Genomic DNA, 26,981 nt, shown 5'->3' on the forward strand with positions numbered 1-26,981 from the left:
AACATTGTACATTATCCATCTCACAGTTCTGGTTACATGAATTCTCTCATCAGCTATTAATTCAACACATATTTTTTAATCTACTTTGGAGTGGTCAGGCTTTTTAGTTTTAGGTGTTATGAATAGAGTTGTTACTTATCAATGATTTTCAGGAATAGGAAAGGCATTCCCCCTCCCTCCACAACTTCTATCAGCATTTCAAGGTATGGGTTATAGTGGGTAGAGCAAGCAGCCTTCAGATTAGGCCTATGCTACTTAATGAGGTATTTAATAGGCTGGGTAGCCATAGATGTTCATTTATACTATTGCATATCCGGGATAGTTATATTGTTTTGAGGTCAATGTTCTTTTGTTGAAAGTATTACAGATACATATCCCCTACCCCTGCCCCTCATGATCCCCCTCCTCCCCTGCACCTGCCCTCTCCACCTTCACCCCACTATTATCTATGTCCATGGGTTATGCATATATGCATATAAGTTCTTAGGTTAATCTCTTCCCACCCCCACCCCCCAAAGTCAATGTTCTTTTAAAGTTTAATTTTGTATAAAAAGAGGCTTTTTAACTCTGAAAACTTATTTACATCTTCCTTTTTGTCCATTCCATGAGTTAGAGTTCGTCTTGACTCTTCAAGCTAGAATCAGAGGATTGTGAAAGTAAGACCACTTAGATTTGACTAAGGGCACCATTAAATGGTGTCAGGTTTTAGGTGGCAGGTGGGTGTATAAAAAGAAAATGAACAAAGAATTTCACCTATGGAGGCTCGGGCATAGCTGGATGCCTATATTGCCCTGCCACCCAGCTGCCGCCTATAAAGTCATTCATCGCTCTGCAAGGGGGACCAGATGCTTCCATCATCAGTATTCCTTGTTTATGTTTTTTCCTTTGACATAGCTAAAGATGGCAGCCAATTTTTTTTGAGGTCTTCATCAAGCATATATTCACATTATGATGTAGAAGATAGGGTCAACTTCTCCAGTTGAGTTATTTGAGTGTTGGGCAGTGACACCATGCCAAACACTGTTAAATTTATGCCATTAAAAACAGTGTTCTACAGAGTACAATCCTCTGCAGCTTTAAGATTGGACTGTGTTGGAATATTAACAGGAATCTTCAAAGGCCATGAAAGCTTAATGTTAAATAGCCCTTTTAATTGCAAAGGAGAAAAAAATGGAGAAACTTGTGAAACCTTACATTCCAAATGCTGTCACAACTTTAAGAGGAAATTGAGGAATCCCAGAATCTCTTCATTTACTTCTGCAGTTTTAACAAGGAATTGATGACTGAGCATATCACTCTTCAGGTTTTAAAAAACATCAGCTCATCTTTCTTTGCTATTAGTTGAGATGAATCTACTGACAAAGGAAATTGTGCTTTGCTTGTTTTCACAATTAGGCTTTAAAAACCATGGATGTGCTGTTTTCATAAGCCTCATACTTGACCACTAAAGACAGTATTTTTTTTGAAACTGTTATCACATAAGCTGAGTTTGGTGAAAAATTATAGTATTCATTGATGGTGCTACAGCAATGGCATGTTTTGGATCGGTTTTGTTTTGGGGGGCAAAAATTGAAGAAAATTGGCATTCAAGATGTCCTGCAATAGTCAATACCAACCATAAACTTCCATCGATCTGCCCACAATCTACTGGAAATCTTCAGCCTTGCTGTCAGCATCATTATTTGAAAAACATTACATTTGATCCCAGTTTGCCTTGGGTTTTGAAGATCTAAATGCTGTTCAGAGTGTTTTCTGTTATATACTCAGGTTCCTTGGTTGTTAAAGAACTGAATTTAGCTGAATTTATGGTCAGAACAACAGAATTTGGAACACCAGTAACAGAACAATCCTGATTTTAAAACACCAACAAAAAAGAACCTGTACTTTAAAATTAAAACTTTCAGAATGTAACACATTGAAGTTTAAAATACATTGACCCTGAAATGTCCAGGAGCAAACACCAGCACTGCTCATTATTAAATACTTGAAGCAAAACTTGCCAAAAATCCAGCTACAGATAGCAAACTCATGCTAACAATGTCTAATTTTCTTGTCAGTCTTTTGGGGACCAGATTCATGAATGTTATTTCAAGAAAAAAAGTGAAATATACAGAACTATTTTGGGGTGATGTATTCTTTGGTAGCTTTTGGGAAGAATGTGTTTCACACTGATGTTTAGTTTTCACTGGAAGAACTTCAGAAAGATTTTATGGAACTCAAAAGTCCGATTGTTTTTACTAGCAACTTCCAGATACTCTAGAGCAGCCGTGGGCAAACTACGGCCCGCGGGCCGGATCTGGCCCGTTTGAAATGAATAAAACTAAAAAAAAAAAAAAAAGACTGTACCCTTTTATGTAATGATGTTTACTTTGAATTTATATTAGTTCACACAAACACTCCATCCATGCTTTTGTTCCGGCCCTCAGGTCCAGTTTAAGAACCCATTGTGGCCCTCGAGTCAAAAAGTTTGCCCACCCCTGCTCTAGAGAAATTTAGATGTCAAACGACTAAACAGAATACTTCATTCCATTTTTTCCTTACATCGTAAAAGCTTCTTTTTTCTTTTTTTCTTTTTTTGCTATATCTAGCTGTGGGGAGAAAACAGTGAAAGAATATTGTTAAACAGCTTGCGTTTTGTTGCATCTTCTACACCGCCCAGGAAAAAAAGTTAAGGTATAACTGTTACATGGCTATCATATCATCTGAATAAAGTTTTGCATTCCAAGATTACCATTTTTTAAATTGATTTTAGTTGTGATACTTAATTTTGAAAATTTAAATATCACTGGAAGGAAAATGTAAGATTTTTAGATGTATGAGTAGAGGTGTGGGTTACAAAAATGTTGAGAAAAACTGATATATCCATATCCACCAGAAGCTCATCTGTTTATTGCAGGTCTTCCCTACAGGTTTAGCTATTGACCACTGTATGAAAGTCAGACTGTTTAAACTTGCTCCTCTCTACCCCTGTGGCTGTACCTGGGACCTCATTTTCACATAGACTTGCTACATACCTGAAATCCTCAACTCCAATCGCACTATGACCTTAGCTCTTAGCTTTCTGGTGCAGTTAAAAACACTCGTTATACTAGCTACCGTTCGATCAACTTCTAATTGTTTTCCTTCCCAATTTATCAGATATTTGTTATCCTACTGAGCCTGGACCTTGTGACTGGTCTTGGTGTGAAGAGCTGGTTCATGTTATGGTCTAGACCAGGGCTTCTCAACCTCAGCACTGTTGACATTTTGAGTGAGCTAATTTTTGGTGGTGGGGAGAAGGTTGTGCATTGTAGGCTACTTAAGAGTCTCTTGTCTACGGCCATACCACCCTGAAAGTGCCCAATCTCATCTGATCTCGGAAGCTAAGAGTCTCTGGACTCTACCTACTAAATGTAAGTAGCACCACTCCACCAGTTGTGACAACAGATTTCTCCAGACATTGCAGGATGAGATGTCAGGGGAGGGGAGTGCACGATCACCCCTAGTTGAGAACTACTGTTCTAGATGCAGGGAAACTGGTCATACCCATAGACTAGCCTCACTTAGGCCCTAGAGCCAGTGCCTGGCATAGTTGTTCAAGTGTTCAGTGGAAGAACAGCCTTACCTAGCTGGACCCGTACTAAATGTAGTCTCAACATCAGTCGGTTAATTGATAGGGCCCAGACTTCTCCCAGCTCTTGGTGTGGAGATGGCAGGGTCAGCAAGCCTTTTATAAACATTAGCGCTGCTTATGTCACTGACATTTGGGAGAACAGGACAGTGACAAAGCAGTATATGAAATCAAGATCTAGAAATGATTCGTAAAAAGCAAATCACTTTAGCTACTCAGTTTCAGCAAGGCCACAGGGCAGTCTTTTGTTTTTTAAGTATTATGCAGACCTAATACAGGAGACCAGAGCCTGTCTACTCTTGTCAGAGTGTGGGTGGCCCTGTGTTGGTACATATGAATATCAGCCCCTAAAGTACTTCCTTAAAAGCTAAGACTCCCCTGCCATTGGTCATCAACCTCTGGCCACTATGCCATGCCTCCTGAAACTTTTATAGGGCCTATAATTTCCTTGCTATTTCCCACCCCAACTCCTGACCCCCTCTGAAAGTTATCCTATAACCATGAAGTTATTACAAATATGTATTGACTAATAAAATAAGATTACAAAGAGGGTGAGGCAGGCTTACTAGTCCTCTATACTAGATCTAAAAGGACTTTCTGCACTGATGGATGTGTTCTAAATCTATGCTGTCCAATACAGCAGGTACCACTAGCTACATATGACTTTTTTTTTTTTTTTTTCAAATGTTGTTTGACTCACCACATTTTTTTTTTTTTAATGTATTTTTATTGATTTTTTACAGAGAGGAAGAGAGAGGGATAGAGAGTCAGAAACATCGATGAGAGAGAAACATCGACCAGCTGCCTCCTGCACATCTCCTACTGGGGGTGTGCGCGCAACCATCGTACATGCCCTTGACCGGAATCGAACCCGGGACCTTTCAGTCCGCAGGCCGACGCTCTATCCACTGAGCCAAACCGGTTTTGGCTACATATGACTTTTGAGCTCTTTAAATGTGGCTAGTGCAACTCAGGAATTAAATTTTCAATTGTGTTTAATTTTAATTGATTTTTTAAATAGTTATACTTGGCTGATGACTAAAGTAGGTTGAACTCTGCTCCTTCCTAGGGCCCTAAAGAGTAATAGCAAGTCCAAAGGAAAGACGAAAATAAGCCAAAAAAACAAATACAATTTATTTACCCAATCAGGAGAGAGAGGCTGTAAGATGAAATTTTTAAGCATATAAGGAGAACATACTTAAAAGAAGGCTTTCTTGTATTTTCAAAAAAATCTAACCAAAATGGCCATGAGCCAGTTTCACTTATAGGGGATATGACAGGGTTTTAGTAGAAATTAGCTTTTAAAAAAAATTGTATTAACCCCTTCACCAAAACAGCTGGGAGGCTGGGTCCTCAAAACAGGAAAAGTATAAATGAGGTTTTATTTGGTGCCTGATGTAGGGCAAAACCTAGTATTAAGCAGGTAAGTGAGTTCTTCCCTTTCTCATTTCACAGCAACTCCTGACAGAGGACGGTGAGGAGGCCTTGGAGTCCTAGAAGGGAAAGCAGTTTGTGCTGACAGTATTAATGAGAAAGGCGAGAGGTGTGGGAAGAACAGGGCTAAGGAGACCATGAGAGATGATGGTGGTGATATATTACACTTTTTAAAAAATATATATTTCTATTGATTTTAGAGAGGAAGGGAGAGAGAGAGAAACATCAATGATGAGAGAGAACCATTGATTGGCTGCCTCCTGCATGCCCCTGACTGGGGATCGAGCCTGCAACCCAGGCATGTGCCCCCGGCCGGAATCAAACCCGGGACCCCTCAGTCCAAAGGTGGACGCTCTATCCACTGAACAAAACTGGCTAGGGCCATATATTACAATTTTAATGACAGTTCTGGCCCACAAACCAGAGAGTCCTCAGAGGTACAGTGTAAGAACTCTGTGCTTGGGGAAATGGCTCATTTCTGCATGTGAGAAACACAGGAGGAGAAGTAACAAGGCTCCTGTTATCGGGAGACCTGCAAAGAGGAAGGAAATGGCCTGTAAGTTAGTACTTTTCTCCCCCTCCCAAAGGGGGGAAATGGACATCTCAGGGATTTGTATTAAAGAACAGGAAGGCTTGCCCAGCCTGCATGGCTCAGTGGCTGAGCATCCACCTATGAACCAGGAGGTCACAGTTCAATTCCGTCAGGGCACATGGCCAAGTTGCGGGCTCCATCCCAAGTTGGGTGTGTGCAGGAGGCAGCCAATCAATGATTTTCTCTCATCATTGATGTTTCTCCCTCTTGCCCTCTCCCTTCCTCTCTGAAATTAATAAAAATACATTAAACACACACAGGAACTCTCATTCCTCCACAGCTATCTGAGATTCAAACTTGGGACTTCCTGACTTTTTCCCTCATCCTAATGTACTTGGATCCAGAGTTGGTCTGAGGCTTCTGGCTGACAGTTCCACTTGGCACCAAGATGGGCCCAGAAACACAAAGAGGGATCCATGTGGCCTGGAAGAGGCTCCCTGGGGGTCACATAACCCTTTTTTGTCTGCCATTTCCTAGGCACACAGACTCCCCTCTCCCTACAGCAAAGGATGGAATTTCCCAGCAGACTTGGCCGAGAAACCCAAGTGTGAGCAGGACATACTGTCTCCTCTTCAGCCCTCTTACCTTGTGGTAAGCGAACCAGCTTCAAGGTTCCATCTCAACACATTCTCCTGGCCCTGGTTCATATGAAATTCTCTTCCTAGTAATAAAATCAGAAAAGGCACCTTGGGTCACAACTTTTATTTCTCCCTACCACCTAATGCTGCTTTAAATCCTTTAACAAAGCCAAGAGCTTGCCTTCTCCCTGCATTTCTTATAGTCCTGCCTGGACCAGGCCTACTTCCACAGCTTCTGACTCTGCACATCAGCTAAAGCACCCAAGGCCTAGGGCAGTGATGGCAAACCTTTTGAGCTCGGCGTGTCAGCATTTTAAAAAACCCTAACTTAACTCTGGTACCGTGTCACAGATAGAAATTTTTTGATATTTGCAACCATAGTAAAACAAAGACTTATGTTTTTGATATTTATTTTATATATTTAAATGCCATTTAACACAGAAAAATCAACCAAAAAAATGAGTTCGTGTGTCAGAGGTTCGCCATCACTGGCCTACGGAATCCCCCAGTCCCTCTCCCAGGAAGACCCAACAGAATACCTTAGGACCTGCTTCAGGGGAACTGTTAGATCTCAGATTTCTGCCTAAGATGAACACTGAGTCTTTATCAAGAGAAGAAAAAGGCATGTGATTTCTTGTAAGTGCTGTTCCCAGAATTGATTTAATGCCACACCTCCACTTCTTACTAGAATGGACAGAACCTATAGTTATACCCCCATGTTTCCTTGTCAGCAACATTTTTGAGCTAATTCTATAGGCCTTAGTCATTAAATAACTTTTATATACATTCCAGTACTAAACTCTGGCGTGAAGGTAGCATAGGTAGAAGAGAATGGATTGGAAGAGAGATTCAACCCTCACTCATAAGGCCTTTGGGAAGTCCCCAGTCCCCTCCCTTCATAGGTCTCATGATCCTCCTAGAGACCCTCCTGTCCAGCTCCGGAACTCCTTGTATCTAGTCTTACTTCAACCTAGCGACACTGAGACAGCAAATACCTTTTAGAAAACTCAAGTCTAGGCAGGAGAGGGATGAGAATCCTAAAAAGAAGTCCTTTGATTTCAGGACGAAATCTACTTCCTTAGCACCACCTCTGGTTTCAGTCTCTCCTCCCTTTCCTCTTGAAGCCTCTCCCCCAAGCTGCGTGCGCCTCTTCCCCGTGCAGACCGTTTCCTGAACATCCTCCCTCACAGTAGCCACTTGCCTTTACTAAGTCTGAGGCTGGCCACCAAGATTAGACTCTTCCACACGCCAAACCCTCGAGCTTGTGCTGGGAACGCAACATGGGAGCAGAAACAGACCAGTCCGTCCTCAGAGTATGCAGCAGAGCCCCAGGGATGCAGCCCCAAGCTGAGCTAAGTGCTATGAAGGCCCAGCACACTGAGGCCATGAAACAGAGGGGCCTGAGAGCTCAGGGTCAGGAGGTCCACAGCACGTTCCTGACGTGGCAGCCTGAGCGGAGACCTTAAAGAAGCTTAGATTTAACTAAGAAAAGTGAGGTGGGATATGGTGGGCCTTCGTTTCCCGCAGCTGCCGCCTACCATAGCGCTCACCTGCGCATTCGAGGGAAGCCCGTTCCACCTGATCGCTGGCACAAAGGGAATGAAGGTCTCTGCCCACGGCCTCTGGCAAGAAGTCCAAGGGGCTCTTCCAGTTAGGGGGTCCTGTGGGCTCCCCTCCAGAGAAGGAATGTAGAAGAACCTCTCCAATCTCCTCTGGGGATTCCTACCTTGTGTGGAACGGAGAAGATGCCTACGGGGACAGAGAGGGGGGGGGGGCCGGGGCGTCTAACAAGTGGGTGAGGCCCGGGTGAACTCCCAGCGAGGACTGGGGGGGCTGAGCCCAGCCCAAAAGAGTTCTGCCTAAAAGTGTTCTGAACACAGCTGGGATTTCCCCAAAGGCCAGGTCGGTCCTCCAGCAGGCTGCCACCTCTGCGAGGCTGGAGTAGAGAGGTTCTGGGTGAGACAGGCTCTGGGAGGCACAGCTGATTTTCAGATACATCCCACGGCTGAGGGACGTCACCCCCGGAAGGAGCTCAGCTCTCAGCTCTCTGGAGGACGACGAGTGAATCCAAAGATTCCTGGTTGAGGGGAGTGGGGAGTCCAGGTGAGCCTTGACCTGGGCGAGATGGGGCCGGTGTGCCTAGCAGGGAGCCACCAGCCCCTGAGGGAAGCGGGTGTGGGTGGAGTGTAGCTCCAGCTGAGTCTGAGCTGGGAAGGATGCCCACCCGACCGCACTCCTGGCTACACCCAACGCGGCCTCCAGGGTGGGGGACCCCTCGGCACTGTGGCCCGAATCTCCTCCGGTGGTCGGAGGAGACTCCGCAGGGGAAAGCCCGAGTCCTCCGGCCCCACTGTCTGCAGAGCCCACTGTATCCCGTTCCTCCCCTCCACCGGCATCGCCAGCCTGGACCCGGTGCGCCCCAGGGCAAAGCCCCGAGTCCCCGGGACCCTGAGAGGGGCCGTGTGGGCAGAGGCCGCCGGCCTGGACCTGCGGGAGGGGTCACAGTCCGGGAGGCGCAGGGAGCGGGGCGCGCGGGGAACTGCCTGCCTCCGGAGGGGCCTGCGGCGCAGAAAGTCCCACCCTGGGCGTGAGTGGAGCCCGGAGGCCCTCAAACCTGGGCTCCCGGCCCGACCTCGGGGATGCCGATCCCACAGGGGCTCCCGGGCGGTTCAAACACCACATGAGTTTCTCGAGGGGAAAGTATAATGCGGCTGAGGCTGACGTCCTGGGGGGGCGGAGGCAGGAGGTGGGGAGCGCGGGCTCTGGAGGGCCGAGGACCAGCAGCCAGCGCAGCCCGAGCGCCGCGAGCGGAGCCCCTGCCTGAGCCGCACAGGCCGAGCGGATCGGGGGGTGACGGCGGGGGCGCAGGTGCCTCAGGACGGAGCCCGCGGAGGGGGGGCGTGCAGGCCGCCGGCGCTCGGTGCTCCCAGGAGGCGTCACGGCCCTTCCGCTCCGCACCCCGAGCGCCCCCCACCCCGCGGCAGCTGTCGCCGCCCTCGCCTCCCTCCGGGCCTCCTTCCCCATGGCCACCGGGGCCCCCACCCCTCCCTCCACCTCGTCTCCCACCTCCCCTCCCTCCCATTGGAGCACTCCTTCCCCGAGGCCACCGGGGTCTGTCCCACAGCTCCTGTCCTTCTCCAGTCGGCCCCCAATACCCCTTCCCCCGGCCCACCTAACCCCCGAGACCTGAACCGGGGCCGGTCCCCGGAGGCGCTCACGGGGAAGGCGGGCCCCTCCGCCCGCACCTGGGCGCTCTGCCCCCCACACCCCACCCCGCAGCCCGAGCCCGGGCCCGTCACAGAGAAGCGGAGACCGGGTCCAACCCTCGCCGTTTTACCTGGAGGAGACGGCGGCCTCCGGCCGGGGGGCCCCGGGAGGGAGGGCCGGAGGGAGGCGGGGGCGGCGACCTGAGCCCGGGCCGGGCGGGTCCGCAGGTCCATCGGAGAGTCGGCCGGTGCGCCCGGCGGCCGACCCGGTCCCGGCCCGCCGTGTACGGGAGGCAGCCGGGGATGTGGACGGATCTCCCTCCTCGCGTCCTCTAAAGACCATCACCACATCCTCCGGGAGGATTTAAAAGGTCAGCACGGAGGGCGCCGCCAGCACCGCCTCTACCGGGACGTGCAGCCGCGGGCGGCCCCGGAGCCGCTCACCTCCCTGCGGTCAGGCCGGGCCCCCGGACATCGGCGCCCGGAGGCCTCCCTCTCGGACCCGCCCGGTTCTGCCCGCGCCCCGCGCCCCGCGCCCCGCGCCCCCGCTTCCCGTCACCCCGGCTTCCGCTCTGGACGCGCTCTCGCCGGGGTCGGCGCGGACCGGACCCTGCGGGACGCGGCGAGTCTCACCGGAAGCTCGGACGTAAACCTCGGGAAGAGTCGCCCCTGCGCGTGGAAGCCTTTCGGGGTTCGCTAGCCCTGGGCACCGTCCACGTTCACGACATGACGCCGCGGGTTTCGCACGGCCCCGTTCTCCCAACCGCGACCTCCGCAGCGTGGCCACCGCCGCGGCGCGGGCCGGAAGCCTGAGTCTCGGGGGGCTGCCCGCTCGTCCCTCTCCCTCCTCGGGCTCCACGGCCCGCCCAGCGTCCGAGGGGCGTTTTGAAACATGGTGGTCTTGGCTTCAGGATATTTATACACGTTACCAAGTTACACTGTGTGAGGCGTCATCTCACCTCGCTCTATACCCTCCAGGGCGCCGCCATCTTGCGCGGCATTGAATCACGGGGGCCGCCATTTTGCGGAAGAGGGCGGGTGTTTCCGGTTCCGGCGGGGGCTGTTCTCTCCTTTCCTCGCAGGGCGGCAGCGGCGGTGGTTGTGCTGCTGCTCTCTCTGAAGTATCCAGCTCCATCCTCGTCGCTGCGGCGACCCCCGCACCCGCCGCCGCCATGACTGAGCAGATGACCCTTCGTGGCACCCTCAAGGGCCACAATGGGTGGGTGACCCAGATCGCCACCACCCCGCAGTTCCCAGACATGATCCTGTCCGCCTCCCGAGGTACGAGCTGAGATGCGGGGCGGGGATCGGAGGATGAGAGAGGGTGATCCTGCCGCGTGGCTGGGCCCGTGGCACGCGGCCGGGAAGAGGGGGTGGCAGGGCCGCGCGGACCTGTGCCCCGGCCTCGGCCGGGAGGCAGACGTGGAGACGGGCCAGCCCGCGGCTGCCGGAGGCTGGCAGGACTGGGGGCTTTCCTGTCCCGCCCGCCTCCCCGCAGGTGTGCTGCAGGGGCCGGGCGGGGCGGTGATGACACCAACATGCCATCTGAGTGCCCGTGCTGAGAACCAGAGGCTGTTTCTGAGCTGCCGCCCGGCCCCTGCCCGGTGGGAGGCGGGTGGGCACCGAGGGCGCCGCGTGGTGCGCAGTCGGAAGCTTCCGTGCGCAGGTCCCGGGGAAGGCGGCCACCAGGAGCGCGCGGAGCGGTTTCCCGGCTGCACTGCAGGCAGCTCGCACGGGTCCTCCCGCTCCCGAGGACCGCGTCTGCATTAGCCGTCAGATGAGGCCGAAAGGGGTGCTGAGCTGGCCTCGGTGTCAGGAAAGAGCGCCCCGGTCTCCGGTGAGGTGGGCACTGCTTGGCCCACTCGGTTCTGGAGTAGCGAGTCACTTGGCCTTGGCTGGGCATGCGCTCGGGCCTGCAGTTCCCCTCCACCTGCCCTCATTGGTTGGATTGCGGACCCACCGGGACCTCGGGGCGTCCCGCTTGTCCACAGGTGAGCAAGTGGCCGTGAGGTCACTCACTGGGCTTCCCTTCCTGTCTCCCTTGCCCTTAGACAAGACCATCATCATGTGGAAGCTGACCCGGGATGAGACCAACTACGGCATCCCCCAGCGTGCCCTTCGGGGTCACTCCCATTTCGTGAGTGACGTGGTCATCTCCTCAGATGGCCAGTTCGCCCTCTCTGGCTCCTGGGACGGAACCCTTCGCCTCTGGGATCTCACAACGCAAGTAGCTGCTCACTTCGCTCTGGGGGAGGTGGGGTCCCAGGGGAACTGTGAGTCCAGAGGGCACCTAGAGGGGCAGTGGGTGCTTGCTCTCTCCTTGTTGCTTTGCGCTTGTTGCGCAGAAGTGCTGAGGAGTGGTCTGCTTGAGCAGTCTTGCCAGATAAGTGAACAGGTCCTGCCTTGGGAACATAACGGAGGATCCTGGTGATGACAGACGACATGGTCAGCCAACCCCGTGTGGGAGTGAGGACATGTCCTGCAATTCTGAAGGGAATCCTCTGGCGCGTTGTTAGCCGAGGGCCCGTCGTGGGCAGACCCATGTCCGGGGTTGTATGAGGAAACGCAGCTCCGCCGGGGCAGGAACGAGGCCACGCAAACGGTCTCCCTGGAAGAAGGCTCGCAGAGTCTGGCTGGCAGTGACCAAGTCCTTCCTCTCAGGGGCACCACCACGCGCCGGTTCGTGGGCCATACCAAGGACGTGCTGAGTGTGGCCTTCTCCTCTGACAACCGGCAGATTGTCTCTGGCTCCCGAGATAAAACCATCAAGTTGTGGAATACTCTGGGTGTGTGCAAGTACACCGTCCAGGTAAAGTGACGACACCCGTAAGGTGCTCTCCCACCCTCTGAACCTGGGCCTTACGTCGTGGTCTCAGGCTTCATCTGCGAAGGCTTCATTCATCTTGAAGGTTTGGGCTTGGAAGTGTGAAAACAGATTGTCATCGTAACTAAGGGGTGGGGTCAAGAGTTTCAAGGACAGGATGGTTTTCCCTAATTTCCTTTTCATCTGTAGGACGAGAGCCACTCGGAGTGGGTGTCTTGTGTGCGCTTCTCGCCCAACAGCAGCAATCCCATCATCGTGTCCTGTGGCTGGGACAAGCTGGTCAAGGTGAGCTTGGAGCCAGGGTGTAGGGTCTTGGCCAGCTGGAGTGTGTTCCCGCTCTCCCAGATGGTCATGCACTCCAACTTGTCCCTCAGTTTACTTTTTTCTTGCTAGTTGGTCTAAAGGAGCCAATTGATGGGCCTAAGTCCCTTATGAGGCAACAGAGCATTTGTTACCTGTTTTAATCCTAATTGCCCACAAGTGGCCAAGACCTTTTTTTTGGTTACTGATCAAATGAAAAATGACCACCAGATCCAGGAACGCTTTGAAACGAGCTTTAAAGGCCCTTTCTGTTTGGCTAGAGCTCTTCTGCCTCTTGACAGCTCCAGAGCCACGTTCTTCATCTCTGACCACCACCACCCCAAATTTAGGTATGGAACCTGGCAAACTGCAAGCTGAAGACCAATCACATCGGCCACACGGGGTACCTGAACACTGTGACTGTCTCTCCAGATGGGTCCCTCTGTGCTTCTGGAGGCAAGGTACTTGGGCCAGGAGTCTCCTACGCAGTGGGTACAGCGTCTTAGAAAGAGTGCTTGACAATGAGAGCAATCTGAGAATAAATGTTTCCAAAGATTGCTTTCTGACAATGAGATCTTTAAGGCATACTGTACTGTTCAAAAGAAAACAATTGTCTTCTATACATCTGGTTTCTTTGGAAGCTATTGATGACATTAGGATCTCATTTAACAAAGTGTTTGATTTAGATGACAGACTCTTGGTAGGTTTGGTGAGTGAGGTGGTGCATTAAAGGAAAGGTATAGAGGTAAATATTGGCTACTTCAATCATTTGTTTTGGGGAAGTTTAGGGTATGGGGGTGGGGTAGATAAGACAACCTTGAGACAGCTGGGGTTAACATCTGGAAGAGGTCACATTGCCCTGACTCAACTTGCTCTCTCCCAGGATGGCCAGGCCATGCTGTGGGACCTCAACGAAGGCAAGCATCTTTATACGCTTGATGGTGGGGACATCATCAACGCCCTGTGCTTCAGCCCCAATCGTTATTGGCTCTGTGCTGCCACTGGGCCCAGCATCAAGATCTGGGTGAGTATGGGCTGCAGTTGAGGACAGGTACCTAGCTGTACCCTAAGCCATGGCAACATTGTGATTTCCTGAACAACTGCTATCAGGGTGTCAGTGGAGGCCCAGGAAAAGCTAGTTAAAACTTGCTGGGTTTGGGGTTTGCAGTGATTCGGTCTTTGCCTACTTAAAGGAGTGGCCAAATAGAGCAGCTTATTCAACCACAGCACAGTTGGCACTTGCGTCTGAATGTTTGCTGGAGGGGTGGGGTAGTCCTGTGTATTTTAGGATGTTTAGCAGCAAACCTGGTCTTGACTCACCAGTAAGTGCCTATAGCAAACTCCCTTAGTGACGACCAGAAACGTCTCTAGGCATTGCCAGGTGGGAGTGGCAAGAAATACCCTCTGTTGAGATAGTAATCTCAACAGTTACAAAGGGACTTTTGAGAGGGGACTTCTGTTTTCAGTTTTTTGGTGTTTTTTAGTATCAGTGGCATTAAAGTGCAGGGTTGCCTTAACTCCGTTTTGTTCCTTCCCCAGGACTTGGAGGGTAAGATCATTGTAGATGAATTGAAGCAAGAAGTTATCAGTACCAGCAGCAAGGCAGAGCCACCCCAGTGTACTTCTCTGGCCTGGTCTGCTGATGGCCAGGTAAGTGGGTGTACCCATTTGGAGGGAAGATTGTGGTCTAGAGCAGCAGTCACCAGGCGGTGGTCTGTGAGGTCCGAAAGGTTGGCAATCACTGGTTTAAAGAAACCTTTGGAGCAGCGGTTACAAGCCGGTGGTCCGTGAGGTCCAAAAGGTTGGCGACCAGTGGTCTAGTCTAGAGGGTAGTGATTACCTGCTTTCAGTTCAGTTTAATTTGACCAATTTACAGGCATATTAGTCCTTACTTACCAGCTGTTGCTTCCTCTAGGAATAATCACTCATAATCATGTAGTTAGAAGAGTGGGGATCTTAAGGGCCATCTTTCTTCATTAATGGGACTAGAGTTTCATGACCCTGACGTATCACTCCATTCTCCTTTGCAGACTCTCTTTGCTGGCTACACAGACAACCTGGTGCGAGTGTGGCAGGTGACCATCGGCACCCGCTAGAAATACATGGCAGAGCTTTAGTAATAAAATGCTTTTCTGGCTTGTAGAAAGCGTCTTTCTCTGATTAGGAAAAACTGCTTCCCATTTCTATGCTGGCAGGCTGGAAGCACAGGCCAAGTAAACAAGGCTTTGGGGAAGAGGGAGAAGCCAGACTATGTTGGGTAGGTACCCTCTTTTATAATGTCACATTTCAGATAGATCCTCGGTGCTTTTTAACGTTTTTATTGATTTGAGACTGAGAGAAAACCCATCTGCCTTCCACATGCCCCTACTAGGGATTGAGCCTGCAACCTGGGCATGTACCCTGACAGGGAATTGAATCTGCAACCTCTGGGTGCATGAGATAAGGCTCAACCAACTGAGCCGCTACACCAGCCAGGACCAGGTCCAGCTCTCTTTAACACACACACAAAAAGAATATAGCAGAGGTGCATTTTGTTACTCTTCCAAAGGGAAGATTAGAAAACTTTCTGAAACTGGTTAAGGTTAATGTAGTCTACATCATATTAGGTCTTTTGTTAAGATGGAGACTTTCTTTTTTAATTATTAAAGGCAAGTCAACTCAACCAAAAGAACTACCTAAATCCTTTTCACTCCTTCCATAACTGGAGATTTAATATGTACAGTGGTCTGGAATTCATAACCACAGAGCTGGCTAAATTACAAACAGCTATTGAAGTAGCCCATATATACACACACACACTAGGGGCCTGGTGCACTAATTTGCACACAGGTGGGGTCCCTCAGGGAGGCCTGTGGGGATCTGGCTGAAGCCCACAGTCCAACACCGCCTGCAGCGCCTACCTGCCACTCCTGCTCTTCCCGGCCCCACTGCCGCAGCGCTCGCCAGCTCCGCGCCTGGCATCTGTGCCGCACCAGCACAGCCAAGGGGGAACCTAATGGGGCTGAAAGGCTTTAAAAAGACGAGAATGAAAGCTGGGTCTCCATGGGATGCTGCTGCTTTAAGAGATGATGATGCCCACAAGCCGTATGTTTGTTTATAGCACAGTGGTTCTCAACCTTGGCTGCACATTAATCACCTGGGAATCTTTTTAGAATCCTGATTTCTGGGCCTCATCCTCTGGAAATTGTTTCTTTGTTACTAATGTTGTGGCCCCACCCCATAACAAACAATTTCCAGAGGATGAGGCCCAGAAATCAAGATTTTAAAGATTCCCAGGTGATTCTAATGTGCAGCCAAGGTTGAAAACCACTGTTCCAGTGGGTTTTAATCCTACTCAACTACATGCACCTGAACTCTATCAAGCCTACATCACTCAGGGACATGGGGCCACGTGTTCAGACCATAGGTTCAAGCTTACAATTATAGCTGTTGGCTATAATTGTGCTGGGACTTGCACGTGACCACGAGAGGACTGTGCCCTCCCATCAGTCCAAGGCTTGAACTTATCCAAACACTGTAGCCGCTCCCCCACAGGCATCCTTCAGAGGGGAGTGGCCTATGGGATTGGGCCAAAACTGGCTCCAACATCCCAAGGGGTCCCAGATTGTGAGGGTGCAGGCCAGGCCGAGGGACCCCACTGGTGCATGATCCATTGGGGCAGGAGAGGGACTAGGGAAAATGGGAGGGCTCCAGGGTGTGTCTAGCCCAGGGGTGGGCAAACTTTGACTCGAGGGCCACAATGGGTTCTTAAACTAGACCGGAGGGCCGGAACAAAAGCATGGCTGGAGTGTTTGTGTGAACTAATATAAATTCAAAGTAAACATCATTACATAAAAGGGCATGGTCTTTTTTTTTTTTTTTTTTTTTAGTTTTATTCATTTCAAACGGGGCCGTAGTTTACGGGCTGTAGTTTGCCCACGGCTGGTCTAGCCTCTGTCTTGAATGACCAGTTCCGATTTGATGACCCCAGCAGCAGCAGCAAACTAACCTAACAGTCAGCGTCTACCCTCTGGTGGTCAGTGCATGTCATGATGAGTGGTTGAGCAGCCTTAGCATTTCATTAGCATATTAGGCTTTGATTGAACAGTTGACCAGACACTTCTAATATTAGGCTTTTTATTATATAGGATACCCTCCATTTCTTCCTCAGCTAATAGTAATGATCTCTGGCTTTATCTCCAACTTTGAGATTTCTAGATATAGTCACTTATACTTTGGAAATGTGCCTGAGCCATGGGTGTGGAGATTCTTAGGGAAGCATAGTCCTAACGCATCAGAGCAGTAGGAGATAGCAATCAGCAAATGACCTTCAAGTAGTCTGAAGAGTATGCCAATAAAGGAGGTAGGTTATACAAATGGAAGGGTAGGATTTATATCCCACTCTTGAAGCAGGATCTCATGCCTAGTACTAACCAGATGTGACAGGTGCAAAAGGCAGAGGGAAAGCTCAACCATTTCATTTAGTGGAGGGACAGGCTGTAGAAGAAATGGCTTCTAAGTTACATCCTTGGTTTCTGCTCATCTAAAGGAATGGACTAAACAAAAGAAGCAAATAAAACTTTTTTTAATTTATTTCCACAACCCAACTTCCCTTTCCTCCAGGAACATAAATTGACCTGGGCCATCAAAGCACAGGACAAAAGCTGATAAATGACACAAGGCAAAGGGTTATTAGAAAAATAGATTATACCCAAGGCTCTCCTAGGGACCTAAACCCTGCTCCCCATCAGAGCTCATCAAATGAAACTGAAGACATGAGAAGGATGGAAACATGAAACTTCACTGAACAAAGGGGAAAGGAGTCTGGCAGTGAAAAGGGTAGGGTGTGGTTTGCTGGGGAAAGGGGTGAGAAAATAATTTACTGGGGGGATAGAATGGTATGTGGTTTTGATCATGTCAACCACTGCGGATCTCACTGAAACTAAATTCTGGCCAGTCTGTGGAGGTAGAAATTGGGATAGAAGGAAGTTTGGAATCCTTCCTTCCCCAGAGGAGATGGTTATTATCCAGCTCTACCTTTTGCCCAGCCTGCCTCCCCTCAAAAAACCTCCAAATTCCATAGCTATAACTTTCATCAGAAAATGGAATTGGAATGGGGAGAGTCGTGAGTCCTGCCCAAATCCTCCAGCCTGGGAACTGGTATGAAGGTTGAAGAGAAGGGATGGGTAGAGGGGAGTTAAAATTAAATACTCCCCCCCCCTCTACTCAAACTCGGTCCCTGGGTGGACAGGAAGGGAAGACTAGGCAGCTGTTATCAGGGACCCATGCAGGCGAGGCAGAGCTGGAGGCCAGAAAGGTTCCTTAGGCTCCTACAGGGAAAATCGGGGTCAAGGAAGAGCAGGAAACAATGCAGAAAACTTTGGGAGCCTTTAGCCCCAAAACTTGGGCCACCCTCCACCACCACCCGCCCCACCAGTGCTGACCAGAGGGGCCCCAGCGGGTGGTAGGCTGATCAAGGGCACAGCTTGATTCGGGTACCCTTGGAGAACACCCGGAAGAAAGGGAAGACACGCTCGCCCAGAAAGGCAGCTGAGAAGGTGTGCACGTGGGCCAGAGTCTCTGCATTGTAGAAGCCCAGGCGCCCAGCCTCATAGTCCAGGTACACGCCGAAGCGCCGTGGTCTCTCACTTGGGCTCAGCAGTGTCTGCTCCGTCGAGCTCTGTGCCTGGTAGCGTTTGCCATTGGTGCCCACACACCACACTTCCCTCTGGAGCAGGGGCTGCGGGGGTAGGTGGAGGCGGCGGCGGCGGTGGTGATGGCGTGACGAAGAACTGGCATCCCCGATGCCCACAGAGGAACCCCCGGAGCCCACCTTCTCCCTGTGACGACTTGATTCTCGGGCAGCACCCACGGCCCAGCCCCGCCGCCCACCCACCTCTACCTCCCAGTAGTGCCGGCCAGAGCGGAAGCCCTGAGCCCCCAGTACGCAGCAGTCGGCCGAGAAGCACTTGGAATGGTCAGCAACCTCCTGCCGCCGGTCTGCCAGGCGGACCCCCCGGCGATCAGGAGACAGCATCAGGGCCGGGTGAGCCGTGTCAGGGTCCAGGGTCAGGTCCACTTGTGGGAAGAGGACAAATTCACCAGGGATGGGCCCACTGTTGCCCACCAGCAGCCAACTCCAAGGTTCAGCCTTTCCTAACGCCCTCCCCACTCACCTTCCAGACCCCCAGCTGCCCTTGGTATCCCACCCCTTCCTACAGGCCAGGATCAGGTTCCTGTGGGGACACTGGACAGGTCTTCCCTCTGGCCCTGGCTCTTCTTGCCAGTCCTCCCCCCCAGCACCTGCCTGAGCTCGGACAGAGCCTTGGCTTGAAGCCCCAGGTGGCCTACCTGTAGCCTGCTCCATCTCAGCCCCCAATCTTCCCTCCAGAACCTAATCTCAGGTCTGTGAAGGTAAAGGCAAAGGAAGGTCGCACAGGTGACCTCCCTACCTCGAGCAGCCTGACAGAACATCCGGCTCATTTTCCTCACGATGGCGTCTGTCAGGAAGTCATGGCTATGGGGTTGACACGGGTCAGGGGACCAGATCTCTGGGGGCTGCAGCTGTATCTCTTCACACCTGGAGGAAGGGGACCAGGCAAGGGGTGGGACCATGATTTCCCAGGGGGAGGAGAGGAGGAGAGGGGCAGGAGAGCCCAAAGAGGCAGGGATGGGGAACCAGGTGCCACTAGGTCACAAAGGATAAAGGGTGAGAACACACCTATTGAAAGTCTCCTTGATGTCCTGGGAATAAGAAACACAAAGGAGGAGAGGGAGAGAGACAAGGAGAGAATCAGCTGTGCAGGGATGGCCACTTCTCCCTGCTTGATTCCAGCCATAAAGACGGACATAAACAGGGATGAGAAAAAGCACTTCAAGGCCTTCACTAACCACGCATCCATCTCAGTCATCCTTGTGCCTCAGCACACCTAACTCATCTCATCCTGTTGAGCCTAGGAATAGAATTTTCAACCTCAGTAAACTCATTTTCACAATATGAAAAACTCTTTCCTCAACACTCATTTAAAACCCTCCTCCTACAACTGAACCTCCTTTATTTTCATTAGGTATAATCTCACACACACACACACACACACACACACACACACACACACATTTTACAATAACTCCTGTCTTCAGCCTCAAAAGACCTTTGGGTCTTCAGGACAAATCCCTGTGGATTCATCCCAGTAAAAGGCTGCTATGGACAGGTGTTAAACAGGGTGCTGGGGAGCAGACAGGGAAGGGGACCCTGCTCACCTTGAGCAGCCGGAGGCCCCCCTGCTGGCTCCGCTCCTGGGCTTCGTTCAGCAGGCGGCTCAGCTGGGCAGCCTGCTCAGCCAGAAGACTGGCCGCTGCTCCCGCCCGGCCCAGCTGGGCTTCGTGCATCTCTCGAAGGCGCCGCTCCAGCCCTGCCTGCTCTTCAGCCAGAAACCTTGTCAGCCGTCCAAACTCTGAGGCCACAGCTGCCAGCTCTGACTTCATCTGGCTCTGGGATGATGCAAAGGGGATAGTGGATAGCACCTCAACACACAGAAACATAAACCTCCAATTGGGCAACTGCTGCCCCTCAATCCAAGGCAAAGGCCCTACATCCCAACTGGAAAGAGGCCTCTGTCCCCTTTCCCACACCCAGCCTTACCAGGCATCACTCCCGGCACCCTGGCCCAAAACTCACCCGCCTCTGCCTGCAATGCTTCTCTCTACCTTAGCTACCTAACTTGACTCATTTTAGGTCTAAGTTTTACTATTCCCTAAGAGAAGCCTTCCCTCCCCTCCATATCTAAATCAGGACTACCCCCTTCAATATCAGTATGGCATATCTCTCGATTAGAAACGTTATGTTTACATTGGAGTACCCTTGAACATCCTTTTCCCCCACTACACCGTAAAGTGCTTGCTACAGGATCCTTGGACCCTGGCACAGTGCCAGCCATGGAATGGGTGTTTGGTAAGAACTTCTGAAATGGATAAATTAAAAATTCAGGAATCAAGATAGGAAATTAGGGTCCTGGATATATCACTAGTGACCTTGGGAAATTTACTCAATTTTAGATCAGAAATAGGCAAACTTTCTGTAAAGGGCCAGATAATATTTTATACTTTAAAGACGAGGCAAAAATCAAGGATATTAATATGTAGGTACTTCTATTATAATAAGAGAAAATGTCTGTCCACTCCCCCCCATTAGCCTGAGCTGGGCAATCCCAGATGGTAGACAGGCTTTCTGCCCATGTATCATCAGCTGGAGACATTCCTGGGACCAGGAGTGACAGACCAGAACGGGGAGGAAAGTCCTGACTGGCCAAGTGGGTGAAGTGAAGTTAGTTTCTCTGTCCAGTGACACTCAGATTCTTACACCTTCTCTGCACACCAGGAGCCCAAAAGTCTCCATTTGAGCAACAAGCTGGAGGCAAGACCAACTCCCAGACCCAGATTCCACCACTCAGTGCAAGGCAGCCACCGACAGCGGAGTCCCTAAAGTGTAGGTGGCAACAAGCAGAGACAACAAGCACCGGCCAGGGTGACAGGCACAGAAGAGAGGGGGTTGGAGGTCCGACAGGAGGGATGGCCCAGACTTGGTATCTGAAGCTCAGCATCAGGCCATTCCAGTGCCTGAGGGGTGGGAATCGGGGAAGGGGGGGTGGGGAATATCTAAAATACTCCTTGGGGAGAGGTGAGAAATGATGAAAAAAGGCTGAGAAACTGGACCAGAGGATGCTGGGTTCTGCAATCCTAATATTCACGAATTCATCCCTCCACTGGCCCCCTCTCATGCTCAGGGCTGCTCTGCCCACCCCCTGCCATCTATCCTGGGATCTGGGGCTTCTGATGGCTGCTCTATGGATTTGGGCTGGCCTCTTCCTGCCCTCTGCTATCCAGTGTGCTGGGCACAGCGTGGTGGGACAATGGCTCTGGAGTTAAGTGTCCGGAGCGGTAAGCCTGCTCTGCGGCCTTGAGCCAGACACCCAATCTCTCCAAGCCAGGCCTCTCTCCCCATTTTGGAATCTGGGAATGCATATACCTCCTCACCCTCTACGGCCCCTCTCGCCTCAGGACGCTGGGAGGGCGTCTGCCTCTTCCCAGGCTTGGCTGCCCCTCTTCAGATCTAGTCACCACTTGTGCGAGTGGGCAGTGCGTCCTCCCTGCCCTGACCAGAGCCGGTCGGCCCTGAGGACCGTCACCCACCTTCAGCTCGGTCACCCGCCTCTCCTCCTTGGCTCTCATCTTCTGCACAGCCTCGAGGTGCTTCCTGAGGGGTTCCACGTGCCCCTGCAGTTTGGCCTGAGGGAAGAGCAAGAGGAAGGCTGATGGCCTGGGCGGGAGACGCACCTGCTCTCCCCATCCTCCCTGCAGGGGGTTGGGCCTCAAAGCCTGATCCCCATCACAGTGACCAAATGAGCATCATACTCCCATCCTCCTCTTCCTTCTCTTCCGATGATGGCAAAGGCTCCAACCCTCCACCCGCACTCGTCCCCAGCCCGGGGTGCGTTTCCGAAGGGTAGGATCCTGACTAGAGAGCCCCACTCGCAGGCGGAGTGTGCCTGGTTGAGCACCTCACCACACAGAGTCCTCCCACGTGAATGTTCCTGCCTGTGGTCCTGTCCCCTCATAAGCAATCTTCCTCATAACTTCATCGCTAAGCACTTTGCTGATTATTTTCACGTGATAAAAATCCATCAGTTGTTCACCACCACTTGCAAAATATGAGGCTCTAACTGCCCCTGCATTTCTAGCCTCCCCTCCTGTACCTACCCTTCTGCAGTCTCTTAGTTTTAGCCATCCCTCGTCTTTTTCTGGATTATGATACTTCCCAGGCACGGTAATCATTACAAGTGTACCTGCCTTCCCCGGGACAGAGGGGCTCTTCGGGACCGGGCGGCCACTTTCATTCCTGTTTCTCCCTGTCCATCTGCTTTCTCTCCCACTCAATCACTTGCTGAATGAAAAACAAAAACCCTCTCCTCCTAAATACTTAACCTTCTCAACAAATATGCACTTAAGCTCTGTGCTCCATCATTTGTAGCAGTCTTTGTCTTCAAAGTGCTGATAGAGAGACCAAAATGGGTGAGATTAGCCCAAACTATTGATTTCCTTTTTTATGTCTTCTGCATTTATCCCTCCTTTTCCTTGAGGGGTAACACAGGGCAGAAAAGCTCAAGCCTAGACTCCAATCTGATCCTAAATGCAGCCAAGTGTCCTGAAGCAAGCCATGATTCCAGTTTCCTCACCTTGAATGGGAATTGGGAATAACAGAACCTACCCCTTGGGTAGTATGCTTAGCACAGTGTCTGGTATATAGCAACAGGTCAGTAAATGTTACCTAGTATTCCCTACGTAGGCCTTCAGCTGCCAATGAAAACCTGACAGTGACCCTTGAACTACAGACGTTACTGACTCAGGGTACAAAAGGCCGTTGTTGTTGGGTTGGTGTTTTTTTTTTAATATACTTTTATTGATTTCAGAGAGGAAGGGAGAGGGAGACAGAGATAGAAACATCAATGATGAGAATCATTGATCAGCTGCCTTCTGCACACCCCACTGGGGATAGAGCTCGCAACCTGGGCATGTGCCCTGACCGGGAACCGAACTGTGACCTCCTAGTTCACAGGTTGATGCTCAACCACTGAGCCATGCCAGCCAGGCCAAAAAGCCATAGTTGCACAGGTAAGTGGTTGCAGACAAAAATTATGTAATAAGATTACAATCGATCCATAACCTGAAAACAGCAGAAACTACACAGAATTTTGCCTTTTGATATCACTTTCCACTTTTCTCCAGTAGTGTCAATAATTTCAACTCTATTAATGCAGAATTTATGAGGCTTAAATTTTCCACTTAATATTTTTCCTAAATTGTTGACAAAAAATTCATAAGCAGAAATCCAAATAGAGTACTATGTAAGAAAAATCTTCAAGAACCTTTAACTTTTCTGGAGCTTTACTTACACAGCATTTGTATATTACAATCTACTCAATAAAGAAATATTTCTACAAAACAACACAGTGCCAAGCTGGTGCCAGTCAGTGTAGGTATCTAAACAAAACAAACTCCTTGTCTGCAAAATAGCCTATAACTTAGAAAGGGAATCACTCAAATTAGTTCTATATAATAAAACTCATGTATTGACATTTGCTGATCAGTTACTGTAAGATTGTGTCTGTGTGACCTCCCCAAACGGCAGAGCCTACTGGAGTGGAATTCAATAGATGTGGTTAACACAAATTAAAATCCAGTTTCAGAAACTTCAGAAGTCCTGCCAGGGAGCGTGAAAAAGGGGTGGAATGCTCCTGGATATTCCACCCCGGGATCCAGCGAACAAAGCTGGCTACACATTGTTTGATGGGTAGAATTAGCTAGGAACCGAGGGGATATAAAAAGGAAGAACAAAAGGAGCTGACAACTTCCCCTAACATTGCACGGCCTGAAAGGCAGGTGACATTATAATGCAGTGAGTCCCATCACAGGCGGGCTTCCTGAAGACACTCTCCCATCACGGACTCAGAATCTCTAGTGGCAAAGCCCATTCTACTTCTGAAAACCTCCTCTAGTAACGTGGCCCATCGGCCCGGCTTGACCATCACTGTGGGGAAGGAACAGTTCACCTGTCCTGAAGGGATAGTGGTTGGTCTTGGCTGTACCACTTATAGCTGAGAAGCTCTAGGCTGATTATTCTAAAATCGGGGCAATGATAATACCTAAGCGAGGTTACCCTAGGAATCAGGAGATATGAAAACACAAGTCATAAAACGAAAAAGCTCTGTGCCAATCACATAGAAGCTACCTGCTCCTCTCCCCGGTCACATCCAGGCCTCCTCTAAGTGGTGATACTTGTGCCGGCTGTTCCACAGCCAAATCGCCTTTACCCATGTCCAAAAAGAGTCAGGATCAAAAGTAGGGGGCCAGATATTAAGCAAAATACAATCCAACTCCAAGATGAAGTTGTATGTCAGAAAAGTCAAACAAACAGATATCCAAATGGTAGTGCCCTTGTTAACAGTGGAGACCGGGGGTGGGGGGTGGGGGCAGGGGCAGGGGAGCAGGTCATAACCAAGTCCATCACTGACTAGCAGCTGTGTGGCCCTGTGTCTATTACTTAAGTCTCTCTGACTCTGTTTCCCGATCTGTGAAATGGGAACAGAAACCTTATCAAACTCACAGGGTAGTTCTGAGTTTTCAGTGAGACAGCCCATGAAAAGTGCTTGGTGTAGGGCCTGGAGTACACGGTGCATGTTCAATAAATACTAACTTTTAGTCCTGGAGAAAATAGTCAAAGACATTCGGAAAGGTAAAGCCTCTCCCTGGGGGCCTGTCACCTGCACTCCTACCCTGCGGGCCGGTGGAAGTGTGGACGAGCAGTGGCTTTTCCCGGGAGACAGCCCAGTGACAGGCATCACCAGCTTTGCCCAATTTCCTGAGAAAGCCAGTCCTCCCTGGCCTCCCGTGTCTGTCTGTGCACAGGACCCTTCCCTCTAAGCCTGGTGCCCACGGTGTCTACATCGGGAGGATCGCCCTGCGGTGCACGGGACCTTTCCTTTTCCCAGCTCCTTCCCTCCTCTCCGCCCGCCGGACCCCTCTCCGCCCGCTGGACCCCCCACCGCCCCGCTGGACCCCCTCCGGCTCCCCTCACCTTGTACTCCTGCACCACCTCCTCCAGCGGCACCACGCTGTGCTGCTTGTGGCTCCGGGACTCCCGGCACACCACGCAGATGGCCTCCTCGTCCACCTCGCAGAAGAGCTTCAGGGCCTCCTGGTGTTTGGGGCAGACGCCCTGCTCGCCCCCGCGGCCGCCCCGGCCCGGCGCGGGGTGCATCTGGCGGATGACCTGCACCATGTTGGCCAGCTGCAGGTTGGGGCGGAAGCTCCGCCGCGGGAAGCTCTTCCGGCACTGGGGGCAGGTGAAGCAGCGCCGCGGGGGCGCCGGGGGCAGCGACGACACGGGGTCCAGCTCCTCCTCCTCCTCCAGCACCTCCTCCTCGTCCTCCTCGTCCTCCACCCCCAGGTCCTCCTCCATGTCCAAGTAGTAGTCCAGGTCCTCCTCCTCCTCCTCCTCCCACACGTAGTCCATGTTGTCCCAGTCCGACCCGCCCAGGCCCCCGGTCCAGAACACTCCTTCCTCCTCCTCCTCGACCTCTTCCTCCAACTCGCCCTCGTAGTCCTCATCCCTCATGGGGGTGTCCCAGCCCCCGCCGGCCCCCACAGCCTCCACTTCCTCCTCGTCCCCTCCGTTCTCCTCCTCCTCTTCCCGGTCTAACTCGTCCCGGTCCTCCTCGTCCTCCCCGCCCCACAGCTGGGTCACACACACGCGGCAGAAGTTGTGCCCGCAGCCGATGGACACGGGGTCCGTGAAGTAATCGAGGCAGATGGCGCACACCGCCTCCTCCTGCAGGGTCTGCACGGGGTTGGGTGCCATGGCAACGGCAGCCATCTTAGTGTCCACTCAGCCAGGGTAAAAGGTAGGGGGCCGAGGGGTCTTCCCTCTCAGACGCCCTGACGACCCGGCCCCACCCCCAGCCCTGCCTCTCCACACCTCGCCTCAGGCGCAGGTAGAGAACTGCCCTCCCGACAACCCACCCTCCACACAGGTCCCTTCGCCCAGACAACAGACGTGTCTCCGCCACAGGAGAGAACACAGGGGAGCGCGGGCGCCCGGCCCCTCAGGTGGCCCTGAGTGCAAATCTGCCCCCAACGCTCTCCGGGCCTCCTCATAAACCCCCGCCCCGCCTCACTTCCTGGCTCCGCCCCCTCACTTCCGTTCTCCCTCCCAACACTTCCGGTACCTACAAGCCACCCAGCGAGCGAGTTCCTTCCGCGATCGCGCAACGCCCCCTTCCCGCCCCGGCGCGGGCGACAGGAAGCGACGAGGAGACGCTCTAGCATCCACTCGGGAAGAGGGCGGCAGGGCTAGGACGACGGAGGCCCGCATCTCGGTGGTGCGGGGGCGGGAGCAACGCAGACGAAGCTGAAAGACCGGCCACTCCCAGCCCCCGCCCCTGAGGAGAAATGTCGGGAGACGATGGAACCCTTCGTGGCCGTCCGCTGTCGGTGCTGTGACCGCGTCGGCCCGGCGCCATCCTACCGGCCGGGCACCAAAGATTGCAGGCAGCACACCTCACAGCCGCTGCCGGAAGCAGAGGGGCGGGCCCCGGGGAACGTCCTACAGTACTTCCGGCCCTTCTAGGCTGAGGACTCGGGCGTGTGAGGACTCGGAGCGCCCCTCGGCGACCGCCCCGGGGCGGGGTCTGAGGACGCGTGGTGGGTGGGGCCGGAGACTCTCCCCGCCTCGCGCTCGGGCGGCACCCCGCACCCACGTTGGAAACGGCCGCCCGGTCGCTTCGCATTTAGTATTGGAGGCACGTTCCTGACTGCACAGCCGTGCGGGGACGGAGAGTGGCAGGTCATTCGTGCACTTGCACACGGTGGACGCTCGGACTGTAAAAAGGCGGGCTCTCCAAGC

The 26,981-nt window shown here is 51.8% G+C and overlaps 2 protein-coding genes, 1 long non-coding RNA gene and 2 other non-coding genes across 7 annotated transcripts; 3 read left to right on the forward strand and 2 right to left on the reverse strand.

Moving 5' to 3' along the window:
* Positions 1-517: 517 nt before the first annotated feature.
* Positions 518-8,427, reverse strand: LOC139011339 (uncharacterized). Of its 2 annotated transcripts, none has more exons than XR_011471597.1 (3): positions 7,765-8,427; positions 6,222-6,297; positions 518-2,588 (listed from the first exon to the last, which is right to left on the reverse strand). It is a non-coding gene; the product is annotated as an uncharacterized lncRNA (long non-coding RNA). The 2 variants fall into 2 exon arrangements; XR_011471598.1 differs by lacking the exon at positions 518-2,588 and adding an exon at positions 2,597-5,103.
* A 2,069-nt stretch (positions 8,428-10,496) lies between these two features.
* RACK1 (receptor for activated C kinase 1) lies at positions 10,497-14,690 on the forward strand. The gene is made up of 8 exons (XM_070416924.1): positions 10,497-10,701; positions 11,472-11,643; positions 12,082-12,229; positions 12,434-12,529; positions 12,895-13,005; positions 13,428-13,568; positions 14,084-14,194; positions 14,575-14,690. Exons 1-8 carry the CDS (start codon positions 10,593-10,595, stop codon positions 14,638-14,640), a joined length of 954 nt encoding a protein of 317 aa, XP_070273025.1. The 5' UTR covers positions 10,497-10,592; the 3' UTR covers positions 14,641-14,690.
* LOC139011883 (small nucleolar RNA SNORD95) lies at positions 10,939-11,006 on the forward strand. The gene has a single exon (XR_011471698.1). It is a non-coding gene; the product is annotated as a small nucleolar RNA SNORD95 (small nucleolar RNA).
* Positions 11,842-11,916, forward strand: LOC139011868 (small nucleolar RNA SNORD96 family). Its single transcript, XR_011471685.1, has one exon. It is a non-coding gene; the product is annotated as a small nucleolar RNA SNORD96 family (small nucleolar RNA).
* Positions 14,691-17,093: 2,403 nt separating the features above from the next.
* TRIM41 (tripartite motif containing 41) lies at positions 17,094-26,660 on the reverse strand. Of its 2 annotated transcripts, XM_070416918.1 has the most exons (6): positions 25,155-26,656; positions 21,713-21,808; positions 19,784-20,014; positions 19,245-19,267; positions 18,976-19,103; positions 17,094-18,601 (listed from the first exon to the last, which is right to left on the reverse strand). In XM_070416918.1, exons 1-6 carry the CDS (start codon positions 25,950-25,952, stop codon positions 17,997-17,999), a joined length of 1,881 nt encoding a protein of 626 aa, XP_070273019.1. In that variant the 5' UTR covers positions 25,953-26,656; the 3' UTR covers positions 17,094-17,996. The 2 variants fall into 2 exon arrangements, with proteins under 2 accessions (XP_070273019.1, XP_070273020.1); XM_070416919.1 differs by lacking the exons at positions 17,094-18,601; positions 18,976-19,103; positions 19,245-19,267; positions 19,784-20,014; positions 21,713-21,808 and adding an exon at positions 21,821-22,570 and having other exon boundaries at positions 25,155-26,660.
* Between the last annotated feature and the right edge of the window lie 321 nt (positions 26,661-26,981).

The sequence above is a fragment of the Myotis yumanensis genome, unplaced genomic scaffold (genome assembly GCF_028538775.1).
Source record: "Myotis yumanensis isolate MYYU_CA2020_CCGP unplaced genomic scaffold, mMyoYum1.0.hap1 SCAF_5, whole genome shotgun sequence".
Lineage (NCBI taxonomy): Eukaryota > Metazoa > Chordata > Mammalia > Chiroptera > Vespertilionidae > Myotis > Myotis yumanensis.

Coding starts and splice junctions, on each gene's coding strand:
- TRIM41 (XM_070416918.1), bottom strand. CDS start 25,952: ATGGCTGCCGTTGCCATGGCACCCAACCCCGTGCAGACCCTGCAGGAG. Junction 21,809..25,154: donor AGGTGGTGCAGGAGTACAAG/GTGAGGGGAGCC, acceptor CTCTTCCCTCAG/GCCAAACTGCAGGGGCACGT. Junction 19,268..19,783: donor GGGGCCTCCGGCTGCTCAAG/GTGAGCAGGGTC, acceptor TCTTATTCCCAG/GACATCAAGGAGACTTTCAA.
- RACK1 (XM_070416924.1), top strand. CDS start 10,593: ATGACTGAGCAGATGACCCTTCGTGGCACCCTCAAGGGCCACAATGGG. Junction 12,230..12,433: donor TGTGCAAGTACACCGTCCAG/GTAAAGTGACGA, acceptor TTTCATCTGTAG/GACGAGAGCCACTCGGAGTG. Junction 14,195..14,574: donor CCTGGTCTGCTGATGGCCAG/GTAAGTGGGTGT, acceptor TCTCCTTTGCAG/ACTCTCTTTGCTGGCTACAC.